The sequence below is a fragment of the Schistocerca gregaria genome, chromosome 2 (assembly GCF_023897955.1).
Source record: "Schistocerca gregaria isolate iqSchGreg1 chromosome 2, iqSchGreg1.2, whole genome shotgun sequence".
In the NCBI taxonomy this organism is placed as follows: Eukaryota; Metazoa; Arthropoda; class Insecta; order Orthoptera; family Acrididae; genus Schistocerca; species Schistocerca gregaria.
Window position 1 is genome coordinate 413,787,569 of NC_064921.1, and position 19,754 is coordinate 413,807,322.

A 19,754-nucleotide genomic window follows, 5' to 3' on the forward strand; every position below is an offset into this window, starting at 1 on the left:
AAAAGGTGTATGGAGGTGCTGCTGTCGATCATAGTACAGTTAGTCGGTGTGCAAGCAGGTTACGTGATGAAAGCGGGCACGGCAATATTGAGGATTGTCCTCGCAGCGGCAGGCCTCGCATTGCACTCACAGTTAACGAATTGGTGACTGCTGACAATCGCATCACAGTGAACGAATTGTTGGGATAAGGGAGGGAAGTGTTTGCAGAATACTGAAAGTGTGGGCGTTAAAAAAGGTTTGTGCCAGGTGGGTTCCCAGGATGTTGACAGTGGATCACAAAGAAACAAGAAAAACGGTATGCAGAGAACTTTTGGAACAGTACGAGAATGGTGAAGATGAATTTCTTGGAAGAACTGTGACAGGTGATGAAACATGGCTCCATCATTTTTCAAACCACACATTCAGCTGAAAAAGTTATGGCTACAGTGTTTTTCGATTCCGAAGGACTCTTGCTTGTGGACATCATTGAAAGTGGAACCACCGTAAATTATGATGCATTTCTGATGACACTGAAGAAACTTGAAGGTCGACTGAATCGTGTTCGGCCACACCGGCAAAAGCAGGATGTTTTTCTGTTGCACGACAACGCATGGCCACATGTCAATCAAAAAACCATAGAAGCTATCACAAAACTCGGATGGACAACAATGAAATACCTGTCTTACAGTCCTGACCTGGCTCCATGTAACTATCATCTCTTTGGGAAACTGAAAGACTCTCTTCGTGGAACGAGCCTTGAAGATGATGACTCCTTTGTGCACACTAACAAACAATGGCTCCAACAGGTTGGTCCAGAATTTTACAATGCGGATATACAGGCGCTGGTTCCAAGATGGCGAAAGGCAATTGAGAGGTATGGAAATTATGTAGACAAATGAAAATATTGTTCCTAAAGGATGTATCTACACACTGTAAAACTTTCAAACATGAAGAATAGAAGATGGATAAATAAAAAAAAGTGTGCATTTCTTTTGTAGTGACCTTTGTAGATTACATTTCAATCAGTCTACCTAATCCTGGAACCAGTAGCTCCTTAAAACAAATACTTCCAAAAATATACCTGCATAATTCCTTGACTTCTGAGAAGCATTACAATCAGTACTACCCCACGATTATTGTTGGAAGGAGGACCATAAGGGGTATCAAGAGGTATTTGTGACTGGATTGATGATCTGTTGGTAGGGAGGGCGCAGGTTGTTATCTTGGGATGTTGAATCGTTAACGGGTGCAGAAGGAACTTCAGATGCATCCCATGTGTTGGGACTCTTGCTCCTTTGTTCTACATTAAAGAATATGCACAAAATATTAATAGCAAATTCAGATTTTTTAGAAAATATTAATAATAATTTCAGGCTTTTCGCACATGGTGCAGTAACATGTCGAACTACTGACTGAAAAAAGCTGAAAGAATATTCAGTCAGTTCTTGATAAGAACTCAAAGAGGTGCAAGAACTGACAACATGCCTTCAATGTACACGAATGTAAAATAGTGCATTTCACTAAACGATAAAAAGGTGTAATGCCCTGTGACTGAATTATCAATGAGTCACAATTGAAATGGGTCAACTTGTTCAAATACCAGGATAACACTTTGTATGCAGGGCAATATCCATGTTGAGTAAGAAGGACCGCGGCGACTGTTATAAATCTTTATTCAAAGGCACGATCGGTTTCGCAAACAATATTTGTATCAACAGGTGTTTATGTGTATACAAATGTGTAATACATCTTATCAGAATTTTGGCAATGACAGGTTCAAAAATGGTTCAAATGGCTGTGAGCACTATGAGACTTAACGTCTGAGGTCATCAGTCCCCTAGAACTTAGCACTACTTAAACTGAACTAACCTAAGAACATCACACACATCCATGCCCGAGGCAGGATTCGAACCTGCGACCGTAGCGGTAGCAAGGTTCCAGTCTGTAGCGCCTAGAACCGCTTGGCCACCCCGGCCGGCGCAATGACAGGTAATGGAAATTAAAAGCGATTAGGTTTGTTTCTATAGAAGCTATCTGCTTAAAATCCGAAAGAATCTCATTTCCCAACATTCTCATTCAACATGAAATACCAGAATGTAATAATTTGTAAGGAAATGAAATGGAACGATTAGATACTCTTATTTGTAGAAAAAGCAAGTGGTAGAGCTCTGTCCATTGGTAGAGTACTAGGGAAATGCAGTAGCCCACTAATGAAATTGCTTACAAAACTCTCATACGGCCCTACGTTGAATATTTGTCAAAGTGTGTGTCCCATGTCAAATAGGACGACAAGATATGATGGACGAAAACGAAGAAGACCAGCATGAATGTACACACGTTTGTTTCTGCCATGGGAGAGCATCATGGAGATACTGAAGAAACGAAAAGGGATATTCTTGAAAAGCGTTGCAAACAATTCGGTAGAAGCCTACTTACAATTTTTTTTTTCAAGAACTAGCTTTAAATGATGGATCTAGGAATTTTCCACAAGCCTCTATGAATCCTGCACCCATCCCCTCCTCCTCCTCCTCCATTGAGATCCGTAAGAAAAGATTACAATAGTCATAGCACGCACGGAGTCGTTTAAGCAATCATTCCGTCCGCGCTCCATATGTAAATGGAAATGGAAGAAGCCTCAGTACCTGGTACAATGGGAAGAGTAATGCCCTTCGCATTGGTTTGCAAAGGACGGATTTTGCAGGGGTGACATGGTAAAGAAATGCAACCCAATAGTTAAACTAGATCAGGATAGAAGACGTGGAATCGAACAAACTTTCCCGATAACCGTAGGTCGTAAATGAAACATCGCGGGGCTACGGCCACAACGCAACAGCCAATCAACGAAGAGTGCTTGAAAGTATGTGCGTTTCAGTAAGCTTGTTCCAAATAATGCCTGTTATGTTAAGCTGAATTAGCTGGAGATAATGATTTCAGCTGAACATTCAACCCCAGGCAACCTTTAAACGCCTATTCATAGCTGGTTACGTTAGACGCGAATTTTCTGTTATGCCTACTGGTAAAAGTTGAGGAATTCATTGTCAGAAAAATATTGAGCATCCTGAAGTACTGTGATCATTGGCTTTGTGGTATAATATGTGCAAATTGAGAGGTTTTAGGGCATGTATGTATGTAAGTATTGAACTGGAGACCTAGAAACGACGGAGAGGCTTCATCTTCGCCGTAGCCCTCAGTGGTAGACAACCCCACAACAGCAGTGCACTTCACCCCACAGCCTCACCACACCGACTGTGCGGTTCGGCCCCAGTGGATTCCCCCCCCCCCCCCCCCCCCCTCAGGGAACCTCTCCTTCCAGACGAGTGTAACTCCAATGTTTGCGTGGTGTAGTAATTGTGGTGTACGCGTACGTGGAGACTGTTTGCGCAGCAGCAATTGCCGTCATAGTGTAACTGAGGCGGAATAAGGGGAACCAGCTCGCATTCACAGAGGCAGATAGAAAACCTCCTTAAAAACCATCCACAGGCTGGCGGGCCTCCGTACCTCGACACTAATCCGCCGAGCGGGTAAAATTTCTACAAGTATGAGGAGATTCATAGAGCTGTGACCCGCAAACTCAAGACATTTACAAGACCGTGAAGACACTGAAAACTCACTCCAAATAATGTATCACGTCAATGGATCTTATTTTGAGTAGATAGTAGTCTGGAAACTTACGGAGAACGAGGTTTTGCATGAGAATTAGAAAGTAAAGAATCTAATGCCAAATCTTACCTGCTGGAAAGTCGTCCTCGCATCCGACATTTCACAGGCGCGTGGCTCCTTTGGCGGCAAGCACTGGATTTCATTCTCGTCGTATTCGGTGCCGTTTCCGCAGGCGAACACCTGGATGCTCACGTCGCGCCAGTCTTGCGAGACTGTGCACTGATAGAAGAGGCCGCAGCGGGTGGGATGCTGCCGGAATGCGGTGGGGCAGACGAGCAGTGCCTGGCCGGGTTTCAGCGGACCTGGGCACGAGCCTTGCTGGCCGCCAGAGCCTCCTGAAGGCGCTTCTGTCGTACCGGACGTTGGCGATTCCGTGGCCTCCGTTCCGTCCGGACCGCTCGTCGAAGAGTCTCCGGTGCTCGTCGTCTCACCGGGCGTCGAAGTCTCCGCAGTCCCGCTTGTTTCGCCAGGCGTCGAGGTTTCCTCCGCGCCTGTGGTGGGAGTAGAAGTCTCTGTTCCGTCCGGTGTTTCTCCTCCGCTAGTCGTATCCGTAGGAGGGTTAGAAGTTTCGCCACCCGTCGATCCCTCGGGAGTGCTTGTAGTTTCACCGCCAGGAGATGTTCCTTCGGGATCAGTCGCGCCGGTGCTCACCGTGGAAGTCTGATCAGTCGGAGGAGCATCGGTGGCTGCCGTTGCGGGCGTCGTAGTGCCTGCTTCGTCGGTTCCCGTGGTCTCTCCTGGTGTCGTCGATGGCTCGGGCGCGGTACCTCCAGTTTCTTCAGGTTGTGTCGAACCGCCATCTGTGTTTGTCGTTTCGCCGGCAGGAGTCGTCGATCCATCTGTGCCTGTGGTTTCTGGAGCACCGCCTTCAGTTGCTCCTGCAGTGGTGCTAGATTCCTCAGAACCCGTGGTCCCCGGTGCTTCTGAAGTACCCTCTGCAGTACCTAGCGGAAAAATAAGAAACGAGTTAAATCGTATCCAGAGGGGCGAGAAGACAACATTATTGCTCTTACTGGCAACAACAATTACTGTGGGTGGGTGTTCATACTATTTTCACGTTTACGCCGACAAACTACTGGAATATTTTTTGCTGTAGAATTACAATTTCTTTTGTATGATACGTCTTTCCGATGGTCCTCATGCTATATTTACAAATGGTATATGTTTGGAGTAAAATTGACATTATGTTACCGACTTCAAACTTACCTAAATCCATCCTCTGACGTCCATATGGCTGTCAAAATCAGTCAGCCACGGGGTACATCGACAAACTCAAATACATATAAACATATAAGACGCACTGTGCAAGCCAGCTTTAGGGGTAAATGATTCGAGAAGACTGTTGTACCCAAGTCGAGACGCTTTTGATTATCTGTCTAATTTTTGTTACGCATGCTTACATATGTTGCTGGGGTCTTCTTGAATCACCTACTGTTAAAGTTAGCTTGCACAGTTTATATTCTGTATGCACACCATTTGAGTTGCTCGATGTGCTCCGTGGTCAACGGATTTGGACAGCGGCGTCGAGTCTAAGGATGTAGTAACATAATTCCCAAACTGAGTTCATAATGTAAATATAAGCATAATAAACAAAGACATTTGCATGGAATTTTTCAAACACATATTAATGCAAGTGGAATTTATCTAGAAGAATCTCTGTGAATAGGTCGTACGATGAACCATGTTTAAGGGGTACGGTAGTTCTAATGAATACTTAATGTCATATATCAAAATAGCTTAGAGTCTTACGGGAAGCAGACCTTAGTTGTAAAAGAAATCCGACATCATAAACTGGGAATGAAACTTTGCAACAGTTTTTTCCCAACATAGAAACTGAAGTACTGCTGCCGAAGTAATGATTGACTATTAGGTTTCTAGATTTTTGTTAGAAACGTTTGTCATTTATCTACTTTCAAAGACATAGAAATGATTGAAGTTTGATAAAAGTGGGCGGGTATGGATGTGGGAGCAATTCATTTATCTCTAGGTTTACTAAGAATAAAAGAAGGAGCTAACCAGTATCTAAAATATTGTCCTGGAAATAATGATAATTCCCTAGGTTTGTTCACTGTCTTGAATTAACCTTGACGTTTGCCAAGTGTAATCAGAGGAATAAATGTGTTAATACAACATAACTGGTTTTTTCATCAGAATAAGTCGCTTTTCCTGTGCTGCTGTCAGTGGCCCATGTTACTTTTGTTTGTAAGCAGAGAGATCTTGTAACATAAATGGGCCAGTACTGAGTTTCCAAAATAAATAGTGCACCACGTTGCACACACGTTTCTTCTGAAGTCTGGAATGAATAGTGACACGAATCGGAATTCTGTAACTCAAAGAATTTCTCTGGTGCACTCACCTTTCTGGTGCCAGTGACTTCGTTAACATCAGCATCAGGGCATACTGGCACAACAGGTGAAAGTCGTCGTACCGCCATTTACGGAGAATCTCTACTGCTTTGGTTGAATGCATGTCAGGAAAACTAAGAACTAAATTTCTACATCCATCAAGCAATATTACTTGGTGCTGGACCATTTAGTCATAGTGTATTGGCAATCATCAGCTGCTGTGTCCACGTTCCTCATGACAGTGTAGTCCAGAGCGTGCAAAATAGGTTGTGCAGACTCATGGGGAAGAATGTGAGCTACAAACCACTGATGTAGTGCCATACTGTTTATTGTTTCTTCTGCAATCTCGATCACCAGTGTCGGGACGTATGCAGTTTATACATTTGCGCTTGGAAAAAATTATTTTTGTGGATTAACTAGAAACAAATGGAGTGGTGGCTATTATGGCACCCTGAGAATCAGCAGAAACAAAAGGAATGTTCCATCTCTGCTACTGGGAATTAATTAATTCATGACACTACGTGTTTCATAGGATTACATCCATCATCATATATGACCTGTTTATATCCCGACCTCATGCCAGGCCACGTGCATAAGTATGTTTCCTTAGTGTCATGTTTTATATTGTACTTCTCTCGGAGTGCAAGAAGTGTGTAAAATCTAGCCTCTTCGTACACAGTTTATGTCTTTTCTTCTTGTGTTTCGTTTCAATGTTTCAGAATTGTCACTGCTAAACTTATTTAGTTACACACTTATGGAGTTAATTTGTTTTTCACCTTACCACAACTGCTGATGGAAGACTCCGAATAAACTGATTCGCAGTCACAGCGGGTGAAAATTCGTTTTATTTCTGCTTTTGGTTTTTCTCGTCATGTGATGCTAATTACGTAATTATCAAGGTACAGAATAATGAAGTGCTGTTAGTTGTAGAAAAAATACTTGCATTCTCAGCAGGCATTGCAAAGGTCTCTTGCTGTGAAATAATAACTTACCAGTCGTTTCTCCAGGTGGTGGATTGCTACCGCCAGTGGCTGGTGTTGAGGTTTCAGCAGTCGGTGTCTCGCTTCCTCCGTCACCACCACCGACGCCTCCACCGGAACAGTCCCTTGGCGGATATACTGAGTCTGCGTGGTTGCAAACACTCAAGCTCGGATCGAAGATGGTTCCTTCACCACATTCGAAGTGATACACGGAGAAGCGCTCGCCTTTGTTTCCATCCCAGTCGACGCAACGATAGAACTTGCGACAGTCCGTAGGGTGCGGGAAGTATCCGGCCTCCGTACACTTAATGTCTTGTGGTTTCGGCGTCGTGTTGCAGGGCGCCGTGCTTGAGGTATTAGTGCCGTCGCCGGATGGTTTCGTCGCCTCTGCCGGTGGTTCGCTCGTTTCCCCGGTACCTGAAGTACTGGTGCCGTCACCACCCTGTCCTGGAGTGCCTCCTGCTGTTTCAGTCGGTGTCGCGGTACTTGCTTCACCCGACCCCTCAGGTCCTGACGAAGTGTTGTCTCCTGAATCTGGTGCAGTTTGATCGCTTCCGTCACCTCCCTGCGGCGGCGGACTTTGACCTCCATCAGTGGATGGAGAAGTGTTTTCAGATTCTGGCTGTGGAGATGAAGCTTCACCTGAATCGGTAGGTTGGGAAGAAGTTTCGCCATCAGTCCCTGCAGGTGTAGAAGAGCCATCAGTTTCTCCTGGCGAAATAGAACTCATGTCAGGAGAAGCTGTTGACGACGCATCTGTGCCAGTACCATCTGCTCCTGGAGACTGACCCCCATCTCCATCAGATCCTGGTGATTGACCTCCATCCCCATCAGGCCCTGGTGATTGGCCTCCGTCCCCATCAGGCCCTGGTGATTGGCCTCCATCCCCATCAGGCCCTGGTGATTGGCCTCCGTCCCCATCAGGCCCTGGTGATTGGCCTCCATCCCCATCAGGCCCTGGTGATTGTCCTCCGTCTCCGTCAGACCCTGGAGTTTGACCATCTCCAGTACCAGCTGGTGTTGTTGAACCTTCTGCTGGCCCTCCTTCTCCAGATCCAGCAGGTGGTGTCGAACCACCTCCAGGAGCCCCTGGTGGCGAAGGCGCGCTGTCACCAGCTCCTGGTGTGGTCGATGAGCCATCGGTTGCTGGTGGACCTCCAGTTGTCGATCCACCATCTGGTGAAGAGCTTCCGTCCTCGGGTGAAGCTGTAGAACTGCTTTGTTCGCCAGTAGGTCCACTGCCGCCTGTATCTCCGTCTCCAGACGGTTGGGATGCGCCTCCTGTCCCACACTCACCTTGCGTGGCCCAAGGGTGGTTGCAAGCCGTAGTGGCAGGATCCCACACAGTGCCCTCAGCGCAAGTGAATTCGTACCTTGTGAGACCACCCTGCCCATTATCCACGCATCGTATGAATTTCTTACAGTCACCAGGAACAGGGTGGAATCCTTCGGAAGAGCACTGTCCACTGTCACCACTACCCCCGCTACCGCCACTTCCGCCGCTTCCTTCTGGCCTGGCAGTGGTCGACGTGGCTGGAGTCATCGGCTGTGTTGCTCCTCCTGACGTCTGCTGTTGCTCTCCGCCGCCAGAGGACGACCCTGTTTGCTCGCTGCCAGAGGATGATCCCGTCTGTTGTTGGCTGCCTGACGATGATGACTGCTCACTGTCACTGCCAGATGATGATCCCGACTGACCGCTTTCAGATGAAGATGATGTAGTCTGTTGAGATCCAGATGACGAAGTTCCTTGTTGATTCTGACTGCTAGATGATGATGTTTGCTGGTTTTCGCTTCCTGACGAAGTGGACTGCTGATTTTCTGAAGATGTTGTCGACGAAGACGAGGTCTGTTCACTGCCTGAGGAGCTTGTAGACTGCTGATTCTCACTTCCTGATGAACTGGTGGTCTGCTGATTCTGACTTTCTGACGAACTACCCCCCTGCTGGTTCTGGCTGCCTGAAGACGTCTGCTGGCTCCCAGTCATAGATGACGTGGTCGATTGCTGTTCGCTGCCCGAAGAAGATGTACTCTGCTGATTTTGACTGCCAGAGGATGACTGTTGGCTTTCACTTTGCGATGAAGTGGTCGATTGTTGGTTCTGACTACCAGATGAGGAGGATGTAGACTCCTGGTTACCGGCAGCGGCTGTGGTGGCTGTCTGGCTACCTGAGGTGGTGATGGTAGTGCTGGTCATGTTGCTGCTAGACGACTGCGACGAGCTAGACTGCTGCTGGGAACTGCTGCTGGAGCTGCTGGAAGAACTGGAAGTGCTGCTCGTCGTGGAGCCTCCGGAATCGGTGGTCGCTGTGGTCTGGTTGCTGCTCGACATCTGCTCGCTGCTGCTGCTGCTGCTCATACTGCTGGACGATGATGAAGATGAGGAGGAGGAGGACGTCGTCATTGTCGTTTGCTGGCTCCCTGGGTAAAAGAAGCGAGAGGTCAGTGAAAGATAATTGAAATGAACTGTAAATATGTTAGTGAGAGAAATTTCTCGATTTATGTAGTTGAAATTGCAGTTCAGACAGTAACTGAAAATTTTAATAACGTGTAATGATAAACATCATGCAGCCATCGAAATGTATAGATGAGGAGAAGAGGGTTGCAGCGGAAGCTGGAATTACGCCACGGATGGTCCACAATCGAAGTGAGTTCAGATGCAGAGTTGACAGCATAAAATCGTTTCAGGAGAAACCATCAAATAGGAGGCCCAAACGGATCGTTTCCGAGGAGGAAAGAAAAAAAAGCGAAAGAATGGGGAGGTTCTGGGAGAAGAAGAGAACAAAAGCCAAGAAGTCTCAAGTTCTTTGCGGTCCGTAATTGATCAAATTCATAAATAAAAAAAAGGAACATCAGACAGCATTGCGTGTTGTGCCTTGATAGTGTTCAACGGACTATCCATGGAAGATGCGCCCGATAGTCTTGCAGGCCCGGTCGTTTCCTTCGTCAGTAAACACCCTCTATGACGACCATTGGTAGACTTTCAAGAAAGGCCTGGCATAAACTTAGAGAATTACTTTTAAATCAGTGGAAACTTTCTTGAAAGTCAGAACGTAAATAACAGCAACGGGTAGTGGAGGTACAGGCGGGAGGTACTTCCAGTCTTGAAACATACCATCAGTAGTAGAAGAAGAGGAAACAGTGGGAACGCCCATTACTGAGGGAAACGCCAGTCAGCTACCGAAGTGCTACGTGCTTAGAAGCCTTGAGCGTTTAAACAAGTATTGGGAGCTGCTCTAGACTTCGGGAATTTTAATTCGTCACGAAGCCTCGCGTAGTTTTGTGGGCAGAAAGCCGTCCTGCAGCACACAGAGCGAAGATGGTAGTTTTGGATCGAAACGAGGTTTTCGGAGAGCAAGGTTCTTGATTTGTGATTCAGGCTAGACGCATTTTTTATATATTTACTTACTTATTTTTGTGACAACTTAGTGATTTGTGATAGGTTGCAGGGTCGTAGTAAGCTGGATAAAGTTTCTTCAAGATAACAGACTTCGACATCTTAGTTGATCTTCTATGATGATTGGAATACCGTGATTTTTAACTACTATATGGAGACTTACTCCCTGAGATCAGTAGATTTCGCAAGACCAGTCATGAAAAATGAAACAGTTAGTGATTTACAGCTTACAGCCGAGTGGTTGTATTAGTAGTGACTTTATTTGCAAAAAGATTTAAATCGGTGGTGTAGAAGTTGTGCCTAGTTAGTTAGTGCCAGAAGCATGAACGGAGAAAATGGAAACAATTACTTTAAAAGTACAGAAAACACATCAACCGAAAAATGTTTTCATTGCGGCATGCGGGGTAATAACGTTGCACAAGAAAATCGTGTGCGTTGCATTTGGCGTTGTATTCTTCTATTGGAATGCACTGAACCCGCAGCTAGGGTCTTTATTATCTAAAGGAACATTTTTCATCGTTCATCTACAAAATATGTTTATTATGCAGACCAGTTACGGAGTATTATACCTCCATTTTGAATAGAAATAGTTCATTAGGGATTGTACAAATATTGTGCAAATGCCAGGTCATAGCAAAGTCCCATCGACCAGGTTTAAAAGAAGTTCATGTGCCCTAAAAATGGTATTTGGAGATTCAAGCAAATAGAATTCAAATATGTCATTTTCATCAACCAGATTGTTGATGCTTTAATGGTCTTCCGTCTGAAGACTGGTTTGATGCAGATTTAAGCGACAGTCTACACTGTGTAAGTCTCTCTAGTAACTGCCGCAGCCTACATCCACTTGAACGTATCTACTGAAGTCAGACTTTGGTCTCCTTCTACAGTTTCTAACCCGCTCCCCCCATACGAATTTCTCTGCATTACCAAATTAATTACTCGTGATCTTTCAGGACGTACCCTGCCAACCTACGCCTTCTTTTATTCAAATTGTGCTCTAGATTTATTTTCTCTCCGATTCGACTAAGTGTCGCTTTATTAGTTATCCTAACTACCTGTTTAATCTTCCGCACTCTTCTGTAGTGCTAAACTTTAACATTTCCTATTTCCTCCTTGTCTGTACCGTTTCACTTCCATGTACTACAAATACTTCCGGAAAATACTCCCTAAAAGTTAAATGTGTGTTTAGCTGTTACGTATTTCTCTTTTTCATAGAGGCTTTTCTTGATAATGCCAATCTATATCTTACATCATCTGTACTTCTGCGTCAGTTATTTGCTGCCTAAGTAACAGAACTAGTTTACTAGATGTTAGTTTCAATTCATCCCTTCTTCTAATAAAACGTTTCGGAAAGATATTTGAATAAAAAAATATGTAAAAAAAGAAGGATGGTAATGAGGAGTAAACGTACCATAAGAAATTAAAGCTCAAAGCCATAGCTTGTTTTACGTTATATAAGCCCCAAAACATTCATTGTAGCTCTCTGTGTATTCACATCTGTTCTGTAAGAAAATTGCCCATTAGCACCAGTCGTTTAGATGTGATGTGGAATTGTGAATTGGAAGTTGAAACATCATATCACTATTATTGAAATTGTGCCTAAAAGCGAATTCGCCGTACGGACGGCATATATTCCAAAGATCACCATTTTTGTCAAGTCCGATAAATCAATTAAAAAACGGAAAAACTTATTTTCGGAGATAGTGAGAGCAACTGAAATTAATGACAGATAAAGAACAACACTGAAATGATAATGTTTGATATTTGCTTTCTGAAATTTTAACGTAGTGAACATTACGCTAACCGACAGTCAACTGTTTAAGTGATTTTTGAAGGGAATAACAGTTATATCTGTTTTGTCCATCACTAAAGCTAGACGGGACGAACATTATTACATTTCATACGATCATTAATTTGCTTATTGCTAGATATGCGAGGGATATAACTCGATTCAGGATCTTACTAATGCAACTGAAAATAAATAAAGTGCTCCATTTTAGCAGAGGCTTGGATAATCGTCGATAGAGCTTATTATGTAGCGCCATGCATCGCAAATTTTTGTACGCATCGCACACATTTAAAGCATCTTCTTTTACGCTAGACTCAAAGTGAAAAGTGACGATAAAGAAGGCTGTGTCTACTTGTTAAAGTTAAAACCAACAGTCGAGACTGAAATAATATTCCTTTATTTATCAATTTCGGCTTATTTTAAATCTATCTTCAGAATTTTTGGCCCCCTATGGCTGGTGCTGGCGGCTTCTCGGTTTTTCTCGTGATACCACGATCATGAAAGGTGGCAGGGGTAAAATGCAGGGAGCGAAAGGCTATTTACAATTTGTACAGAAACCAGATGGCAGTTACACTCCTGGAAATGGAAAAAAGAACACATTGACACCGGTGTGTCAGACCCACCATACTTGCTCCGGACACTGCGAGAGGGCTGTACAAGCAATGATCACACGCACGGCACAGCGGACACACCAGGAACCGCGGTGTTGGCCGTCGAATGGCGCTAGCTGCGCAGCATTTGTGCACCGCCGCCGTCAGTGTCAGCCAGTTTGCCGTGGCATACGGAGCTCCATCGCAGTCTTTAACACTGGTAGCATGCCGCGACAGCGTGGACGTGAACCGTATGTGCAGTTGACGGACTTTGAGCGAGGGCGTATAGTGGGCATGCGGGAGGCCGGGTGGACGTACCGCCGAATTGCTCAACACGTGGGGCGTGAGGTTTCCACAGTACATCGATGTTGTCGCCAGTGGTCGGCGGAAGGTGCACGTGCTCGTCGACCTGGGACCGGACCGCAGCGACGCACGGATGCACGCCAAGACCGTAGGATCCTACGCAGTGCCGTAGGGGACCGCACCGCCACTTCCCAGCAAATTAGGGACACTGTTGCTCCTGGGGTAATGGCGAGGACCATTCGCAACCGTCTCCATGAAGCTGGGCTACGGTCCCGCACACCGTTAGGCCGTCTTCCGCTCACGCCCCAACATCGTGCAGCCCGCCTCCAGTGGTGTCGCGACAGGCGTGAATGGAGGGACGAATGGAGACGTGTCGTCTTCAGCGATGAGAGTCGCTTCTGCCTTGGTGCCAATGATGGTCGTATGCGTGTTTGGCGCCGTGCAGGTGAGCGCCACAATCAGGACTGCATACGACCGAGGCACACAAGGCCAACACCCGACATCATGGTGTGGGGAGCGATCTCCTACACTGGCCGTACACCTCTGGTGATCGTCGAGGGGACACTGAATAGTGCACGGTACATCCAAACCGTCATCGAACCCATCGTTCTACCATTCCTAGACCGGCAAGGGAACTTGCTGTTCCAACAGGACAATGCACGTCCGCATGTATCCCGTGCCACCCAACGTGCTGTAGAAGGTGTAAGTCAACTACCCTGGCCAGCAAGATCTCCGGATCTGTCCCCCATTGAGCATGTTTGGGACTAGATGAAGCGTCGTCTCACGCGGTCTGCACGTCTCGCACGAACGCTGGTCCAACTGAGGCGCCAGGTGGAAATGGCATGGCCAGCCATTCCACAGGACTACATCCGGCATCTCTACGATCGTCTCCATGGGAGAATAGCAGCCTGCATTGCTGCGAAAGGTGGATATACACTGTAGTAGTGCCGACATTGTGCATGCTCTGTTGCCTGTGTCTATGTGCCTGTGGTTCTGTCAGTGTGATCATGTGATGTATCTGACCCCAGGAATGTGTCAATAAAGTTTCCCCTTCCTGGGACAATGAATTCACGGTGTTCTTATTTCAATTTCCAGGAGTGTATAAGAGTCGAGGGACATGAAAAGGAAGCAGTGGTTGGGAAGGGAGTGAGATAGGTCTATAGCCTATCCCCGATGTTATTCAATCTGTATATTGAGTAAGCAGTAAAGGAAACAAAAGAAAAATTCGGAGTAGGAATTAAAAGCCATGGAGAAGAAATTAAATCTTTGAGGTTCGCCGATGACATTGTAATTCTGTCAGAGATAGCAAAGGACTTGGAAGAGTAGTTGAACGGAACGGACAGTGTCTTGAAAGGAGGATATAAGATGAACATCAACAAAAGCAAAACGAGGGTAATGGAATGTAGTCGAATTAAATCCGGTGATGCTGCGGGAATTAGATTAGGAAAGTAGTAAATGAGTTTTGCTATTTGGGGAGCAAAATAAGTGATGATGTTCGAAGTATAGAGGATATAAAACGTAGACTGTCAATGGCAAGGAGAGCGTTTCTGAAGGAGAGAAATTTGTTAACATCGAGTATAGATTTAAGTGTCAGGAAGTCGTTTCTGAAAGTATTTGTACGGAATGTAGCCATGTATGGAAGTGAAATGTGGACGATAAATAGTTTAGACAAGAAGAGAATAGAAGCTTTCGAAATGTGGTGCTAGAGAAGAATGCTGAAGATTAGATTGATAGATCACGTAACTAATGCGGAGGTATTGAATAGAATTGGAGAGAAGAGAAATTTGTGGTACAACTTGACTAGAAGAAGGGATCGGTTGGTGGGGCATATTCTGAGGCATCAAGGGATCACCAATTTAGTATTGGAGGGCAGCGTGGAGGGTAAAAATCGTAGAGGGAGACCAAGAGATGAATAAACTAAGCAGATTCAGAAGGATGTAGGTTGCAGTAGGTAGTGAGAGATGAAGAAGCCTGCACAGGATAGAGTAGGATGGAGAGCTGCATCAAACCAGTCTCAGGACTGAGGACCGCAACAACAACAACCACGATCGTGCACTTGAACAGTGAGGTTTTAACCTAAATATAGCACCAGGTCGCTGTACTCCATAGACAATGTTGTCTAAATTTATGTGTGTACTTGTGTCTCCACCAACTACAAGGCGACCAGAGTGCCCCAAAATGCGATAGCTAACTCTTCATCTTCAGCAAGAAAGCAAGAACTTCATATATAAAATTTCACCGCCGTACTACTACTATGACAAGAAAAGGAGGACACGGTACATATGTCATCGCCAAATGATGCATTACGACTACATCTCATTCCCCCTTGATTTACTTCTGTTCAATGATATACTTCGTTCAAATGGTCTTTGTTTGATGTCTCTGGCAGAATTACGTCATAATCGTGAAATCTTAAAAGTTTCCATTTCTCTCTCTTGGCCCTTAATACCTTTTCTAAATTTCTCCTTACTTTCCTTCACTGCTGGCTTCATGTACAAATTGAACACCGCGGGGTAAAGACTAGAACGCTGTCTCGTTCCCTTCTCAACTACTGCCTGCCATTCGCGTCCTTTGAGTCCTACACCAGTGTAGTTTGTGCACTGTTGCAATAACGCCTCGTTTCCTGTATTTTACCCGTGATAGTATCAGATGTCAAAGAGCGTATTCCAGACTAAAATGATTTGCCTTTCCTCAGAGAAACAGCTGCTTCTTTGCGGGACAGGAGCGTCGGGTGTTGGGCCAGTACCTGCAGCGCGGCACTCGCTCCTGGCGACGGCCCAGGCGTGGTTGCAGACGCCGGCGTCGGGGTCCCAGACGGTGCCGGGGCCGCAGGAGAACTCGTAGCGCAGCAGGCTGCGGCCGTCGCCCTGCACGCAGCGCACGAACTTGGTGCAGTCGCCAGGCACGGCGTGGAAGCCCTCAGAGGGGCAGTCCGCCGAGCCCTCACCTGCACACACGTGTACCAACTGTCACATGCGAAAAACACTCATGAGCTTGTCTCTGCCCTATCCGGCATCCCCAGTTCGCTCTGTCATTTACAAGCAAAACAAGAGTTCTTCTTGCACATTCGTTAGTAATATCGCAGTATTAAATGATAAATAACTACACTGAAATAGTATTCAGATGTACTTCTTTAAAAATAATAACAAAGTGGTATAGCATGACACTGTTGGCTGAGAGAACCTGTAGAATGGTTATATCCGCTTCACAAGCATTGTCTTCCTACATATGTCATGTACGAGGCTTGGAACTTTAATTTTGGCAACTATTTATTTACTTACAACTTACACAAAATAGACACATGTTTCGTACACTACTTGCCATTAAAATTGCTACACCACGTTCTCTGCCTCGTGATGACTGGGTGTTGTGTGATGTCCTTAGGTTAGTTAGGTTTAAGTAGTTCCAAGTTCTAGGGGACTGATGACCATAGATGTTAAGTCCCATAGTGCTCAGAGCCATTTGAACCATTTTTTTTCTACACCACGAAGATGACGTGCTACAGACGCGAAATTTAACCGACAGGAAGAAGATGCTGTGATACGCAAATGATTAGCTTTTCAGAGCATTCACACAAGGTTATTTATTTATTTATTTATTGTTACGTGGGACCAATTTAAAGAGAAGTCTCCATGGTCATGGAACGAGTCAATACATGAAATTATAACACGATATTAGAAACAGATAAAATGAAATATAAAAAAAACATATTCGGGTGACAAATCGTAAGTTTAAATAAAGAAAATCAACAATGTAACACTGGAATTTGCTTAATTTTTTAGCTCTTGTAGGAGTTCCTCGACAGAATAGAAGGAGTGAGCCATGAGCAAACTCTTCAGTTTAGACTTAAAAGAGTTTGGGCTACTGCTAAGATTTTTGAGTTCTTGTGGTAGCTTATTGAAAATGGTTGCAGTAGAATACTGCACTCCTTTCTGCACAAGAGTCAAGGAAGTGCATTCCACATGCAGATTTGATTTCTGCCTGGTATTAACTGAGTGAAAGCTGCCAACTTTTGGGAGTAGGCTAATATTGCTAACAACAAACGACATTAAAGAAAATATATACTGTGAGAGCAATGTCAGAATTCCCAGACTATTGAATAGGGTCGACAAGATGTTCTCGAACTTACACCACATATAGCTCGAACAGCCCGTTTTTGAGCCAAAAATACCCTTTCTGAATCAGAAGAATTACCCCAAAAAATAATACCATACGACATATGCGTATGAAAATATGCGAAGTAGACTACTTTTCGTGTTGAAGTGTCACTTATTTCATATACTGTTCTAATGGTAAATAAAGCAGATTTAGTTTCTGAACAAGATCCTGGACATGGGCTTTCCACAACAGCTTACTATCTATCAGAACGCCTAGGAACTTGAACTGTTCCGTCTCGCTTATATTATGCGCATTCTGTCTGATCAAAATATCGTTTCTTGTTGAATTGTGAGTTAGTAACTGTAAAAACTGCATCAAATTATTTTCCACAAGCCACGAACTTATTTCATGAACTACATTATTTGTTACTGTTTCAATATTGCACACAAGATCCTTCACTATCAAGCTGGTGTCATCAGCAAACAGAAATATTTTTGAATCACCTGTAATACTAGAAGGCATATCATTTATATAATTTAAGAAACAGCAGTGGCCCGAGCACCGACCCTTGGGGAACGACCCACTTGACAGTGCCCCATTGGGACTGAACATCACTGCCACTCTCAATATTGCGGAGAATTACCTTCTGCTTTCTGTTCTTAAAGTAAGAGGCAAACCAATTGTAAGCTACTCCCCTTACTCCATAATGGTCCAACTTCTGCAATAATATTTTGTGGTCAACACAGTCAATAGCCTTCGTTAAATCGAAGAAAACACCAAGCGTTCGCAACCTTTTATTTAATCCGTCCAAAACCTCACAGAGAAAAGAGAATATGGCATTTTCAGTTGTTAAACCATTTCTAAGACCATACTGAACATCTGACAGCAAATTATGTGAATTTAAATGCTCCAGTAACCTTGTATATACAACCTTCTCAATAACTGTAGCAAACACTGATGGCATAGAAATAGGTCTAAAATTGTCAACATTGTAAGTAGGCTGTTTAGATTTTTTATTGGTAACGCCACATAGCGCTTTGTATGAAAAATCACTGGCTCTGCTGTGTGCAGTCAGTGGCTGGTTGGCATTGTTGTAATACTCGCCATTGTAGTGTTGGGCAGCGGCAGCTGGATGTGAACAGCGCGTAGCGTTGCGCAGTTGGAGGTGAGCCACCAGCAGTGGTGGACGTGGGGAGAGAGATGGCGGAGTTTTGAAATTTGTAAGACTGGATGTCATGAACTGCTATATATATTATGACTATTAAGGTAAATACATTGTTTGTTCTCTATTAAAATCTATCATTCGCTAACTATACCTATCAGTAGTTAGTGCCTTCCGTAGTTTGAATCTTTTATTTAGCTGGCAGTAGTGGTGCTCGCTGTATTGCAGTAGTTCGAGTAACGAAGATTTTTGGTGAGGTAAGTGATTTGTGAAAGGTATAGGTAAATGTTAGTCAGGGCCATTCTTTTGTAGGGATTTTTGAGTCAGATTGCGTTGCGCTAAAAATTGTTGTGTGTTAGTTTAAGCACAGTCTTGTATAATTTTTCTAAGGGGAGGTTTCAACATTATCAATGTCTCCCTTTTTATAAAGTGGCTTCACTACTGAGTACTTTCATCGTTCAGGAAACCGACCACTCCTAAAGGAAAAGTTACAGATATGGCTAAGTACTGGGCTGACATACATAGAACAATACTTCAGTATTCTGCTGGATACCCCGTCATATCCATGAGAGTTGTTGGTCTTTAGTGATTTAATTATCAACTCAATCTCCCTCTTGTCAGTATTATGGAGGAGCATTTCAGGAAACAGTCTCGGAACACTTTTTTCTAAGAGAGCTATATGATTCCCTGTTGGGACTAGGTTTCTATTTAGTTCACCTGCTATATTCAGAAAGTGATTATTAAAAACTGTACATATATACGACTTATCAGCAACACGGACATTCCCACTACGCACTAATTCTATATCCTCGACCTGTCTTTGCAGACCAGCCACTTCCTTTACGACTGACCATGTGGTTTTAATTTTATCCTGAGACTTGGCTATTCTCTCTGCATGCCACATACTTTCAAAGAGCATGAGAAAAGTCTTGAGAAAAGCATTATATTTATCGTCTACTGTATCAGCGCTATAAACATCTTGCCACTCTTGTTCCTTGACAAGGTTTACAAAGGTCTCTACAGCAACTGGATCAGCTTTCCTAAACAGCTGATGACTATATTTAACACGTGTTGCAGCACAAAAATCTTTTAGAGTTAAAATTTGTGCATCATGATCTGAAAGGCCATTCACCTTTTTGTTAGCAGAATGCCCTTCTAGTAATGAGGAATGAACAAAAATGTTGTCTATGGTTGTTCTACTGTTCCCTTGCACTCTCGTTGGAAAGAATACGGTTTGCATAAGATTATATGAATTAAACAGGTCTACCAGCATCCTCTTCCTTGCGCAATCACTTATACAATTAATATTGAAGTCATCACATATAACTAACTTTTTGTATTTCCTATAAAGTGAACCAAAAACCTCCTCTAGCTTAAGTAAAAATGTTGTGAAATCGGAGTCTGGGGATCTGTAAATAACAACAGTTAGAAGTTTACCTCCGTTAAATTTAACC

At 44.3% G+C, this 19,754-nt stretch overlaps 1 protein-coding gene across 1 annotated transcript in view; it reads right to left on the reverse strand.

Moving 5' to 3' along the window:
* Positions 1-19,754, reverse strand: part of LOC126323429 (uncharacterized transmembrane protein DDB_G0289901-like) — a 437,992-nt gene that overhangs the window by 3,269 nt on the left and 414,969 nt on the right. The window contains exons 8-10 of the mRNA XM_049994681.1: positions 15,787-15,987; positions 6,977-9,382; positions 3,709-4,583 (exon numbers count right to left, since the gene is read on the reverse strand). Coding sequence (XP_049850638.1) covers positions 3,709-4,583; positions 6,977-9,382; positions 15,787-15,987 — 3,482 coding nt within the window. The remainder of the gene's footprint in view (positions 1-3,708; positions 4,584-6,976; positions 9,383-15,786; positions 15,988-19,754) is intronic.